Source organism: Cnephaeus nilssonii (genome assembly GCF_951640355.1).
Source record: "Cnephaeus nilssonii genome assembly, chromosome: 4".
Taxonomy (NCBI): Eukaryota; Metazoa; Chordata; class Mammalia; order Chiroptera; family Vespertilionidae; genus Cnephaeus; species Cnephaeus nilssonii.
Window position 1 is genome coordinate 80,180,839 of NC_137075.1, and position 14,662 is coordinate 80,195,500.

Consider the following 14,662-nt stretch of genomic DNA (forward strand, 5'->3'; position numbering starts at 1 on the left):
AATTTGAAAGCTATTTTGATTACATTACAACCTAAGGAAACCGATCCGGTGGATTCCATTAAGATTTCCGGGTGTGCTTCTCTTCTCTGGACTCCGTGCATGCGGAGGGCTCTGCTGTTGGGCATCCTTGGGTTTTGCCCAAGCTCCTCCATTCACCAGTTATGCAACCTTGCGCATGTTACTGAATGCTTGTGCCTCAGTTTCCTCATCTGTAAAATAGGATAGCGTCACAGGATGGTTGGAAAGATAAAATAAAATAATTTGTGGAAAGGACTTAGCAGAGTACTTGACACAGTACGCAAGAAATGCCAAGAGGAAAGCACACCCTGTGATGTTTTCCCTGTGCATATGCGGGTGGTAAATATAGCCCCCAGCTGGCCAGGGACGTTTCCCAGACTCAGGCCTGTCCTGCTGTGATTTTCCTCACAGGCCCAGACACAGTGCTGAGGGCAGGTTCAACTCAGCCTGACCCCGCCTGGGCCCGCAGAGACCTTCCCATTGATCCGCCCTGTCACGGTCAATGCTCTCACAGGCCTCGTACTGGGACCATTAGTGGCTCTCTGCTTGCCTCTGCCTGGGGAAACAGGAAAGAAGTTGCCCGCGGAGGTGAGTTCTTAGTCTAAGAAAGAAACGTCACTTTGAAGGAAATGGCTTTCCCTAGGCAAGACAGGAAAGGAAGTGAGGTTTCCTGAACAAATCCAGGGAAACCAATGCCCAGACTCATTAAAAAAAAAAAAGGGAAAAAAGGAGGATATTTCATCATGCTGGGCTCATCTCAAATTCAGTAGCTTACATTGCTTAAGAAGGGAGTGGTGGGCGGTGGGGGGTGAGGGGGTAGGGGAAGGGAACATCCTTTCCCCACACCTTGCCCCAATGCCTTTCTTCTGTCCGGCTGTTCCTGAGCTGTATCCTTTTACAATAAACCGGTGATCTAGAACATAGGTAAAGGAACAGTCTAGAAGTCTAAGCTTCTAGGTTTTCCATTTTCATCCTGGCTCAGCTACTTGAAAGATGGTTCTAAAGAGCCATCATACGGGGATTTTCCTCTTTCTCTTTCTCGTGTGTGCGCACGTGTGTACATATGTACACACGCTGTGAGATGTTGGAACCGAGATTGTAAGACAGTGTTAACAAAAGAACCACAGACGCTTACTGGAGACAACAAAGTTAGTTTTCGCCAGGGTCTTTGTAAATGAAATACCCAACTGCACCACCCCCTTACCTCAGTCACTCAGGGGGACATTTGGGCATCCTCCCCAGTTGAGGTCAGCTTGGACCGGGGCAGATTTTAGTAGAACTGGGAGACATCTGAGGAATGGTTGCTGGATGTCTCTCCACAAGAAGCCTCCGAGAATCAGTCTCCCAATTACATTATTCTGATTCTTTCACCAGGGAGACAAGTGCCTGCCCCTGCTCCCTGCCGCCGCCAGCCCAGCCACACTGAGCATGCTCCCAGCAAGAGCACCACTGTGGGATCTACCATAGCAACAGCTGAATGACTGGAGAGATGAACCGGTAGGCAGCTCACTGCCGAGACTCAGCATAGTCAGACCCTGGGACTCCTCATTAGCAAAACCCTGTGCCCCTTCTAGACTCATTCCCATGTTTCCTACTCTGGGGGGCGGTAAGCGATGTCCTCACCTCGCAGAGGGTTTCCACCTTATCTTGGGATTAGAAGAAACAGGCAGACCCCCTGCACCATCTTCTCAGTACTGTCCTCCATTCACATCCTTTTTCTTTTCTCTCTCTGGTCTATAGAGAAAGGGGGAAAGAGACTCTGAAATGACAAGGAAAGAGGGCAGAGGGCAAGTTGTCGGAGACTTGTGTAAATTGGGATTGGGGACCAAAGGAGACGATGCCGATGGTAGTTCGTGTTAACCCAAAATGACGCACGGCACCATTTCAGGTTGTCCGTGGTGGCCCGGACCCCACCGTCATGACTGTATTAGTTTGCTCGGGCTGCCATAACCAAGTACCATAGACTGGGTGACTTATCAGTAGAGATTTATTTTCTCACGCTTCTGGAGGCTGAAAGTCCACAATCAAGGTGTTGGCAGGGTTGGCTTTTTCTGCGTTCTCTTGCCTGGTACCTGGCCATCTTCATGTTCGCATTTTCTTCACATTCAAATGTTATGTGCCTGTCTGTGTCCTTATCTCCTCTTCTGAGAAGGACACCAGTCACACTGGATTAGGGCCCACCCATATGATCTCGCTTTTCCTCCATTACCTCCTTCAAGGCCCTATCTCCCCAAATACATTCAGTCCCATTCTGAGGGATGAGGGGTTAGGACGGACTTGAATATATGAATTTGGGGTGGGGGACACAATTCAGCCTGTGATAAGGAACAAATCCAAGAGCCTCATCAGATATTTCCTGTGCACAGATAGTTTTTTAGAATGATTTCATTCTCTCAGAACAGGAAGTGAAAGTTGTGTCTTTCTCATGGCTTCCTGACAGGTGGTCTAGACTGTCGATGTGGCGGACTTTGTGATGGAAAAGCCTCAGAAGAAAAGTTCTTTTCTTTCTGAGACTAGAGTTGAGAAACATGACTAGTAACCTCCGGCCAAGCAATATATGTTGTATGAAACTTTTATTGTCAAAGTGATGTTTTGGGTACCCCACCCGGTTTTGCTCAGTGGGTAGAGTTGGCCTGCAGACAAAAGGGTCCTGGGTTTGATTCCGGTCAAGGGTACGTATCTAGGTTGCAGGCTCGAGGCCTGGCCCTGGTCAGGGTACCTGTGGGAGGCAACCAATCGATGTGTCTCTTTCACAACCGAAGTTTTTCTCTGTGTGTCTCTCCCCATCTCTTCCACTCTCTCTAAAAATCAATGGAAAAAATATCCTCGGGTGAGGATTAACAAACCAACAAACAAAAAGTTATGTTTTGGGGGACAAAACATAACCTGCAGTTAGGAATCTTTGCACAATGAGTCATTGTATGTATTAGTTAAGGTAATGCTAGTTACAGTAACAGATAAACCCCTAAATCTCAGGAATTCATACTCTATTTCCTTCTCATGTAAGGTCTAGTGGGTAGCAAGGAGGTGGGAGCTTCGTTCCATAAAATCATTTAGGCACCCAGGATGGCAGAGATTCTTCAACAAGATTCACAGGGTAGGACTCAACTTAAAAGCAAGTCACTGCTCTTCCTAAGATCTGACAGGCAAGAATGAGGGAGGAGAATGCCCACCAACCAACAATTGGGAAACACCACACCCCAGGTCCCTCACATATCAAGATTACAGGCTTTCTCTTTTACCTAAGTCTATCCCTAAGACGCCCTCTAAGATTGGCTTGCAGATATCAGGGAGGAGGGGCTCTGTATGGAAGCTGGAACTTGGGGACACACGACAAGTGGAGGGGAGAGTTGACCCTGTAGTCACAAGTTAGCAAACTTTAGAAAGGAGTGGCAATAATATACATTTGAAAGAAGTCACAATATTTGTCCAGAAAATCATTTGTATCTATAAAGGGATTAAATCATATGTCCAGTGAATAAAACCCTGCAGACTCCTTTGTTGAGATTTTTAACGTTTTCATATGAAGGGCTGCCCTAGGCATTGACCTTTTGCTGGCAGAGAGGGGAAGAGAGGAGCCACGCCTGGATGTACGGTACATCCCTTTTGCCCATGTTCCATTGGCCAGAACTCAGTTGCAAGGCCCTGCCTAAATGCAAGGGGGACTGCTGGGCAGCCAGCATTTTCTGTCACATAAATAGGTGTGTGGTGGCTGTCAACCCTACCTGTGTGTAAGCATCACTGGTGGAGTGGTGAAAATTGCATATGCCTGGGCCCCAGCCCCAGCCCCAGAGATTCTATTCAGTAGGCCTGGGTTCGTGCTTGGGAAAAGCTGTGTTTTTATTAGTAAAGGCACAGCCTGGGTTGAGAGTCACCAGTATGCTCTGGAGGGTACACTCTGGCATTGCCTCTGGACAGTTTAAAAAATTATTTCTCAGATTTCTCAGTGTGAACAATGCTCTTTAATTGGTTTCAATTTTGTACCTGCTGGTAAAATAGTTTTCACCATGATAAACCCCAAACAGGACTAAGAGTCAATACTTTTGTACAGGTTTTCAGTAATATCGCATATGTAATGATTAATAAAATTAATGTGATTAATTTCATATCAATACATGACAGTAAAACAATGCATTATGTGTAACTGATAGATAATTGATAGTTTTATGACACAGTTGTTCTTTGTACCATAAAATCATTGCATTTAGAAAGCCATTTTTTTTTGGAGAATTTTTATAAGTTTATTTGAGCCAATACTGTCGACATATGCCAGGGAGCAGGACCTCAGATGCTCCCCAGAAAGCAATTCTTCTTTGAGTGATTTGAAACCTTTTGTGTTTCTCTTTATGTGCTATAGGAAATAAGAATGAAAAAAAATAATTTCACAATTTCCAAATTTTAATTTGATCATTTAAAAAATTATTACCAGAGAAAATTCATCCTACTGAAAGTATTTCTAAAGAAAAATCCTGTCCTAACCGGTTTGGTTCAGTGGATAGAGCATTGGCCTGTGGACTTAAGGGTCCCAGGTTCGATTCTGGTCAGGGGCATGTACCTTGGTTGCAGGCACATCCCCAGTTGGGGGTGTGTAGGAGGCAGCTGGTCTTTGTTTTTGAGTTTGTGTTAGGCTAATCGGCAACAAGAGTGGAAACAGGGAGAACAGTTGAGAGATGAATGTAAGAATCGAAGTAACAGATGATGGTGACTTGGGCCAGACACTAGCAGTGGGGTCGGTAAGCAGTGGTCAGATTCTCCATATATTTTCCACAAGATGTATGGGGAGTGAGAGAAAGAGAGGCATCAAAGATGGCTCCAAGGTATTTGGAGTAAGTGGAAGGATGAAGTTACTCTTACTGAGACTGGAAACCAGCAGCTCTGTTGTGGTCATACTAAGTTTGAGATGCCTATTAGACATCCAAGTGGAAATGCAAGTAGGCTATTAGATACGAGCTCTGGACTTTCGGAGAAAGATCCAGGTTGGAGAAATAAATGAGGGAGTTTTCAACCTCCTGGTGGTATCTACAATATTGAGACTGCCTGGGCTCACAGGTGAATGACTGTAGACAGAGAGCCCTGGGCTGCTCCAAAGTCAAGGTGTCGGGGAGATGAAGAAATAGCAAAGGCCAGTGCTAGACACTCCAAGAAGGTATTTCAAGGAGAATGGCATGATCAGCCAGGTAAAATGTTGCCAGGAAGTCAAGTAGGAAGATAAGAGGAGGACTGAGAAATGGCCCTTGGATTTCTCAATACAGAGTTCAACAGGGACTTGACAAGAACTTACAGGGAAGCCAGGTTGGAATGGGTTCAAGAAACAGTTGGGCCCTAGCTGGTTTGACTCAGTGGATAGAGCGTTGGCCTGCGGACTGAAGGGTCCCCAGTTCAATTCTGGTCGGGGCACATGCCCGGGTTGTGGGCTCGATCCCCAGTAGTGGGTGTGCAGGAGGCAGCTGATCAATGATTTTCTCTTATCAATGATGTTTCTCTCTCCCTTTCCCTTTCTCTCTGAAATCAATAAAAAAAAAACACCACCAAAACTGAACAAACAAACAAACAAAAAACACAAAACAGTTGGAGGAAAGGAATTGGAGACTCTGGTAGGGAGGAAATGAGATGAGTAATGGGGAGGTAGTTGGAGGAGGAGTCAAGAGGGTTAAAAATGCCCCCCCTTCCTCCACCCCAAGAATGGAGAAGTAGCCTGTTTGAGGGTGATGGCAGTGATCAAGTATAGGGTCAATTTGATGTTTTAGGGAAGGCAAGGGAAGATTGCTAGAATAAAGTCTTGTGGTGGGACATGAGGAGAGGAGAAGGGGCTGGCTCTAGGTAAGAGCAGGAAAGTCATTGTATCCAGGACAGCAGAGTGGGCGGCTGCAGATGCTGGTGGAAGAGTAATTGTGTGGGAGAAAATTAATTATCTAGTGGGAAAATAGATGATGTGTTCCCATTTTTTCAAACTTTCTAAGATATGCATTGCATCATTTCAGAAGATATTAAAAGAAACAATTCATGCTGACATTATGAGCTCCTGTGAGTAAATGGCAGAGCAGTCTTAAAGCCTCCTTTATAGGTTTACTCTAGGGTCAGAAGCGACCTCTAGTGGTTCATTTAGGCCATTCATTTTTTTCTTTATTTTTTTTGCTCTTGATGGAAGTGTATAATTTTGTATTATTTTTATTATTTAATTTTTTAAAATTTTTTTATTGATTTCAGAGAGGAAAGGAGAGGGAGAGAGATAGAAACATCAATGATGAGAAAGAATCCTTGATCGCTGCCTCCTGCAAGCCCACACTGGGGATCAAGCCTGCAACCCGGGCATGTGCCCTGACCGGGAATCAAACCGTAACCTCCTGGTTCACAGGTCAACGCTCAACCACTGAGCCACACCAGCGGGGCTTGTATTATTTTTAAAGAAACAATTATAACTCACAGTTTAATTTAGGAAAATATCAGGAATTTGAGTAAAATAAACCCAAACCATCTACAGTCCAAGCTGGAGTTGCTATGAATTATCATTACTGAGACTTTCTCATGTAAGTACATCATTTGCTACCATACTGCCAGTATTTATGTTCATTCTGCTTTATTTTTAAAATCCTCATCGGAGGATATGTTTATTGACTTTAGAGAGAGAGGAATGGTGTGTGAGAGAGAGAGTCAGAGAGACAGAGAAACATCCATCACTTGCCTCCCATTCCCGCCTGACCTGGGATCAAACTCAAAACCTAGGTATGTGCCCTGACCGGGAATGGAACCCACAACCTTTTGGTATACGGGATGACATTTCAACCAACTGAACCATCCTGTCATGGCTGTTCATTATGCTTCTTTAAAAAACAACAACAACAACATGTTTTTATTGATTTCAAAGAGGAAGGGAGAGGGAGAGATAGAAACATCAATGATGAGCGAGAATCATTGGTCAGCTGCCTCCTGCACGCCCCCTACTGGGGATCGAGTCTGCAACTCAGGTACATGCCCTGACTGGGAATGGAACTGTGTCCTCCTGGTTCATAGGTCTGAGGCTCAACCACTGAGCCACACAAGCAGGGCAATTCTTTAAAACAATTTTTAAAATATATATTTTTACTGATTTCAGAGAAGAAGGGAGAGGGAAAGAGAGATAGAAACATCATTGATGAGAGAGAACCCGTGATCGGCTGCCTCCTGCATGCTCTCCATTAGGAACTGAGCCCGCAACCCGGGCATGTGCCCTTGACTGGAATCAAATCTGAGACCCTTCAGTCCACAGGCAATGCTCTAGCCACTGAGCCAAACTGGCTAGGGCAAAAAAATATTTTTATTTACTTATTGATCTTTTAGAGAGAGAGAGGAAGGGAAAGACAGATGAGAGAGAGAAACATTGATTTGTTGTTCCACTTATTTATGCATTCATCAGTTGATTCTTATATGTGCCCTGACCAGGGATCAAACCTGCAACCGTGGACTATCGGTTGACACATGCCTGATTGTTTTGTTTGATGCTCCAACCAACTGAACTACCCAGCCAGGGCCCCTTCTGCTTCTTGAACAAATGGTTTTATTAAACCCAGAAGAAGGACAACTGGTGGGCCACTGTTGATCCAAGGTTGAACAATCTTCTTGATGCTACATAGAGTACAAATTCCTCATATTTTTCATGCCTTGTTTCACCTGATTTTTGGTTGTCACTGGGTTTCCTATATCGGGATAACCTGTCACCCTGGGTTGGTTAACTGGTTTCCTCATACCAGTCTTTACTGGTCTTCCAGATTACTTTCACTGTCCTCTGTTATGCAACCTCACAACACCCTGTGCTTCTTTCTCCCTCATGCTATTTCCCTCAATGAAATAGTTCTGTAATGATTGTTTAATGTCTATTTTTTTTCTGATAAATCATGAGACTCATAAGAGCTGAGACTGTCTGGCTTGTTCACCACGGACTCCTCAGCACTTAGCTCAGGGCCCAGCACATGATAGGTACTCAATAAATATTTACTGAATGAACAAACATTATTCTGCAGGTGACTCTTGCCATGTCCCTATTAATATCTTTCAGACCCCACTGCATTTCATTAATGGATTTCTATTTCTTGAATACAATTTGCAACTGCTTTAGGCACATCTGTAATAGATGTAACAATGTGTTACAAAACGCTTCCAGCTACTTTTGCATAAATTTAAATTTCTAGCCAGCAAAGCAACTCTTTACAAAGAAGGCTGAATCCTTAGACCTGGACCTTTATCAGACAGTTTTTTCTAAAACAGAACTAAGGGAAAGACAGTAAGTTGCCAATACAGAGGGAAGTATAGTGTCTATCGGTGATCCTAACCCACATAGTCTCGCTTATTCTCAGATTTAGTAACATCCTGCCACCTCCAGGACTTAACTTGGCAACAATACCACTAAAATGGTATAGGGCAGTGGTCGGCAAACTCATTAGTCAACAGAGCCAAATACCAACAGTACAACGATTGAAATTTCTTTAGAGAGCCAAATTTTTTAAACTTAAACTTCTTCTAATGCCACTTCTTCAAAATAGATTCGCCCAGGCCGTGGTATTTTGTGGAAGAGCCACACTCAGGGGCCAAAGAGCCGCATGTGGCTCGCGAGCCGCAGTTTGCCGACCACTGGTATAGGGTTTCAGAAGGAGTCACCCCCAGAGATGCCTCTGTTTTAGGAGGGTTATTTTGAGCTAAGGTAAGGTGACCAGACGTCCCACTTTTGGCGGGACAGTCCCGATTTTTAACAATTTGTCCCGCGTCCCGTGGCGTTTTAAAAAAGTCCTGATTTTTGGAAAGAATGCACCACAAGCTAGGGAACGGCGGGAGAATGGGAAGGGAATATACGGTTTTCGACGGCCATGTGGCTATTTAGCCAGGATATGAGTTTTATATTATTTTTGTTAATTTTATAAGGTTAAACTTTAATAATAACAAATAATTGTTGAGAACTGATTATTGAGAACTGCTTATCAAAGTTCGCATTGTTGATCAGTTGTTAGAATTCGACCACCATTGTTTGGACTTAATGAACAATGGCCTTTTTTGGGACTGGCAACGACTAAAACATTTTGTAACTGTCTCTCAGACGATACACATCATACTGCGTGCTAGTAAGCTAGTTAAACAAGTGATGTCATTACAAATCAGCTATTCAGATAATTTAGGTAAGTAATTTATTTATTTATTTATTTCATAAATACATAAATTTTCTTGAATTTAGCAGACAGTACTCGTATTATTTATATTTTATAGTGGCGGCAAAAAGTCTAGCGCTGGCCTTGAAAGTGACACTTACGACTTACATTACGGCAAATTCAGAGGAAAAATAATACAAGTTAGTATTGTTATTATTTAGAAAGAAATATAGGATTAAAATAATTTTTAAAATATAGTTACTTTTAACAATCAAATTAATTTAATTTATAAACTAACAATAAAATATGTTCATGTAATTATGTACCTACTTACTGTGTTTTTAAGCAATATGTATATAATAATTTATAATATAATTTTAAATTATTTTTTTTAGATTTTTAACATAATGAGTAAGAAAAGAGGATGCAAATTCAACGATGATCTAAGAAGTGAATTTCCTTTTATTAAAAAAACCAAAAGCGATTACAATATAGACCAAATTTTTAATCAAGAACACCCCTCCCCCTCCCCCCGGGTCGAAACCGGTTTGGGTCAGTGGATAGAGCGTCGGCCTGCGGACTCAAGGGTCCCAGGTTCGATTCCGGTCAAGGGCATGTACCTTGGTTGCGGGCACATCCCCAGTAGGGGGTGTGCAAGAGGCAGCTGATGGATGTTTCTCTATCATCGATGTTTCTAACTCTCTATCCCTCTCTCTTCCTCTCTGTAAAAAATCAATAAAATATATATTTAAAAAAAAAAAAAAGAACCCCCCCCCCTCCCCTACCCCGGTCAATGGTGTCCCGCTTTACCAATGTTAAAATCTGGTCACCTTAAGCTAAGGTCAACTGAGACCCTGGGGCTCAAGAGAAACTTCTGCCCGCCACTCCCTTAACTTCCTAGAAGAATTTGGATTAGGGGCCTTGCTCATAATAAGACATTATCAGAGGTGACCTTTAAAAACAACAACACTATTTATAAGGCAGGGAAAACAATGAATTACTGAACACCTGCTCTTCTTATTGTCCTGCAATGACCCTTTGAAGCCTCAAGGTGCCTTACCTCAAACTTTGTTCAAAATGCCATGCGTGCCCCATTTTAATTGTCTCTGACTCTCTTACATATGTGGGGGTTCCCATGTGTACATATGTAATCAAACTTGGTCATTTTCTCTTGTTAATCTGTCTCAATTTAATTATCAGACCAGCTGAAAAAAACCAGGAGTTTCTTCCTCCACCACAGTAGATATGGTGATAGTGTTTATATGCCTGAGGACTTTAGGCCATCCTGGCCTCATCCTTAGAATCTTTCTATTTGACACCAGAGACTAAGAATGGGGGAATGACTGGTTGTGAAATATCACACCGCCATTCTCTGGGTCCTGGACATGTGACTTGGAAATGAGTGGGAACAGAGTAAAATGCCCTGAGCAGGAAGTTGAGCTTGTGTCCCTGTCTATGTGGAAAGTCTGCTATCATCTTATCTTCTCCCGTACACCCCATCCCCCCCAACAAACCCTCTGTGCTCTGAATAGTTTAACTTCTTGGTATTATAGTTTTGGTGTAGTCCTTTTGATGTGGGCCTGAAAGATTCTCTTCTATTGCTTGTCCAAAAGTAGCAGGAGTTTCCTAATATCAATGGGGTTAAATTATTTAACCCCATTCAGCAGGGTGTTTTGTTTGTGTTTTTTTTAAATATATTTTATTGATTTTTTACAGAGAGGAAGGGAGAGGGATAGAGAGCTAGAAACATCGACCAGCTGCCTTCTGCACACCCCCTACCGGGGATGTGCCCACAACCAATGTACATGCCCTTGACTGGAATTGAACCTGGGACCTTTCAGTCCGCAGACCGACGCTCTATCCACTGAGCCAAACCGGTTTCGGCCAGCAGGGTGTTTTTTAACTTAACCCCATTCAGTAAGGTTTTTTTTTATTCTGAATACTTTCAGATTAAATATCAGAATTAATATAAACATACGTATGTATATCTGTCATGTTCTCTCAAACTTGCCATTCCTTCCTTTTGAGCTCTTCCCCGTATTGTTCACATGGATGGCTTTTTGTCATCCTTCCAGATCTCAGCTTACATGTCACTTACTTGAAGAGACTTGGCCCAATCTAATTAGTCACCTCCTGCTTTAATTTCTATCAGAGACCCTGTTTTCCTTAATACCATGTATCACAAGTCTTCATATAGTTACTGTGTTCATTCACTTAATTCTGTCTACTCCACTAGACTGCAAGGTTTCCAAGGGCAGGGGCCTTGTTTGTTTCATTCACTTTTGTATTGCTAGGGCCTAGCACAGTGCCTGACATAGTAGGTGCTTTACAAAAAAAAACTGATAAATAGCCCTGGTCAGTGTTGCTTAGCTGGCTGGGCGTCCTATGCACCAAGAGGTTGGCTCAATCCCCAGTAGGTGGCATGCAAGAGGCAGTCACTAGATGTACTGTCACACTGATGTTTCTCTCCCTCTTCCTTCCTCTCTCTCTAAAAATCAATATATTATTCTTAAAAACACACACATGATAAATAATTGAACGAATATTGCCTTGGTTGTTTCACTTGTGCCTTCAACTGCATTTTAGTTCTTTCTGCACTGCAACCCCCTAGGGAATAGGAGAACTTTTCAATGCCCCTTCCCTTCATCACCGAGTACTGAGGTGGCAGTTCCTTTGTTGAGAAGCTTTTGGCTTCTCCTGGGCGGCTGTCACATACCCAAAGGTGCACAACAATTCTATTAGTAATAGTGTGATTGAGGCATTCAGGAGAGCTGTCAGAAATGCTTTCAAAGTTACAATCACTGGGTTCTTGGACATTCGAGCCTATTAACTAACTGCCGTTTACGATTAGCAATTAAGTGATGTTGAATGAAGTGTGTATTTTTTTTTGCACGACGAACCAAGGCATCTTACACCATTCCTCTGAAAGGAAAGTCAGATGTTACACATCCTTCCTTCCGTGAGCTCCAGGAAGCTGAGCCTCTTGCAGCAGCAACTCTGACCAATGGGGGGCGGCAGCATCTCAGTAACTCACTCCCTGAAGATTTGTAGGTAGGAGGAGAAAGACTCGCGGTCAAAACCTTTTTGACTCCATCCGCTCTCCGTAGCGCCTTAACCCGCTCGAGTTTCAATGCGCGCTGTTGTTGGACGAAGCTGAGTCCTATACACCGCCCGCTGCTCTCCTGATCATGGCTTCTCCGAGTTCCTTCACCTACTACAGCCCTCCATCTTCTTCCCCTGTCTGGTCAGAGCCGCTGTACAGTCTGAGGCCCGAGCACGTGAGGGAGCGGTTGCAGGACGACTCTGTGGAAACAGTCACGTCCATAGAACAGGTGAGATGACAGGACTAGGCGAGGCGCCCGCGCGGGGGCTTCTGGGAGTGGGAGTCCCATCCGCTGGGCCACCCGTGTGCGGAACTTATCGCGGAACTACAGTTCCCAGAGTGCAGCGCGGAGCCTCTCTTCTGGGGAGCTCCGGGCGCCAGGGCTTGGTCTGGGGAGTGAAGCGTTTGTGGGGTGGGGTCGTTGTCAGGATTGGGCTTGGAGGAAAGGACAGTCCCTGGGTCCCCTCTGCCTTAGGAAGCGGAGAGAATCATGTTCTGTGCTTGGAGGTCAGAAGCAGCCCGGGTGGGTCAGACAGCCCACTCCATGCTGCCGGGACTTCTGGAGGTTCTGGGATGGATAGTGCAACCTCCTCACCCTACTTGTACTTGGGGGACATGGAGTGGAAGAGAAACGGCCAGGCTTAGGTCATGTCATTTCACGATCTGTTTAATTTCTGCCTCCAGTGCCAGGCTTGGGGCCTGCCTCGCGGGTGGGCATTGTAGTCATTCAATTATTTGAGCACCAGCAGTGTGTTGGACACAATGTTAAACGCTGGAAATACAAAGAAATAAAACAGCGCCCGACCATGAGCATGTCACCGCCTGCTTGGGGAAGACAGACAGGAAAACAATATAGTTTGGAAAGTGTTTACAATAAAGGTATACATTTTAACTACTCGCCATTCACTGAGCCCTCGAAGTAGGATGGGACCTATCGCTTTGAGAAGTGTTTTAGGAACGAGTAGTGAACTGTAGTTTTGTTTTTCTTTTCTTTCCCCAACTGTTCCCAAGTAATTGTGAAAATGTTTACCCATCTGTCACTAGGAGAAGTGGTCAGGATGATTCTTTGCAGCACTTACAAATAAGCATCAGGCTGCTTACTAAAATAGGTCTCATAGAAAGCGCAGTCTCCAGGCTTAACCTTGGAGGGACCTGCTTTGACTTTCATATCTGAAGTTGGAAGCCCCCATTAAGGCAAAATTAGTAGTGATAGTTTCAGATTGTATATTTTAGCTATAAATACAATTATAAGTTAATAACAAAAACAAAGGCTTGACTACACAATTATTATACACATAGTAGCAGAGAGAATATTATAACTGGAGATTTATGCTTCATGGATTTTAGGGTAGAAAAGGAAACCCTTATCTTTTGACTCTAGGTTCACCAGTGTGTCCTTTTCAGAACTCTTTTGCAAAAGATGGCGAAGAACTCTCTCATCAATGAAAAACCTATAGCGTCTTTGCAGTGTTTATAAGTGATGAATTTCTGAGTTTAGATCAAGGCTTTTTCTTTGTATTTGACCTAAGACTTTTAGGTCACCTTTTATGTAGTTAACTGAATTGACACAGGGGTAGAATGCTAATAGAGAAAAGGGGATAGAAATTGGTCTGTATATTTAGTGGCCAGAACAGAGACTTCCATGGTTAGAGAGGTAAGTCAAAAAAGGAACATTATCAGGAGCCTTACTCATCTGCTCTTTTTCTTTTTCTATACTTTTTTTTTTTCCCTTCAGTAGAGTGCCCCTGCTTAGTGCCTAAGGAAAACACCAGTGCCTATATTCTAACTACCTAAGCATAAATGAGTGATGCAAAAATAGATACAACAAGGTTCTGGTCTGCAAAAGGGCGGGCCAAGGCCTGGGCCAGGAGTGGAAACCGGGTTCTGATACAGAACATAGGTACTTCAGGGTGTCTTTCCAGTGTAAGCCCAACTGTGAGGTAGATGGAAAAGGAATATTTTGTTTCCTTTCTATGTCATTTTCCAGTTCACATTTTAAAAGTCTAAGATAAACAGTTCTAGATAGTGGGAAGATAATATAGTATCTCATTTTCATGGCTGCCTCAATGTTTTCATCATCATCATCATAATGTCCATTCATTGCATCCCAGCACTGTGCTTAAGGCTCTCCACACATTGTATCATTCAGTCCTTACACATTTTACAGATGAGAAAACTGAGGCTTAGAGGAATACTAGGTTGGTAGATTAATAATGATATATTAATAAATACCAACCTTGCTAGGAGGAGTTGTTTACAGAATATACTACCGCTATTCTTTTGGTTCTGATGGAACCATTTATTCACAGGGATTTACTCAATTTTGCGCCATTTCCAATAAAAATAAATGCTTAAAAAAACACCAAAAAAAAAAAAAAAAAACACCAAATGCTTGTCACCTGCTTTCTGTCTGATTATCAGGAGACTT

General features: G+C 43.3%; 1 protein-coding gene across 2 annotated transcripts in view; it reads left to right on the forward strand.

Moving 5' to 3' along the window:
- Positions 1-12,225: 12,225 nt before the first annotated feature.
- The window catches only part of FNTB (farnesyltransferase, CAAX box, subunit beta), a 58,999-nt gene continuing 56,562 nt past the window's right edge, over positions 12,226-14,662 (forward strand). For both annotated transcript variants that reach the window (XR_013813352.1, XM_079767557.1), the window contains exon 1: positions 12,226-12,463. Coding sequence is in view for 1 of the 2 variants with exons in the window: in XM_079767557.1 (XP_079623683.1) it covers positions 12,320-12,463 (144 nt within the window). In the remaining variant the exon portion in view is untranslated. The remainder of the gene's footprint in view (positions 12,464-14,662) is intronic.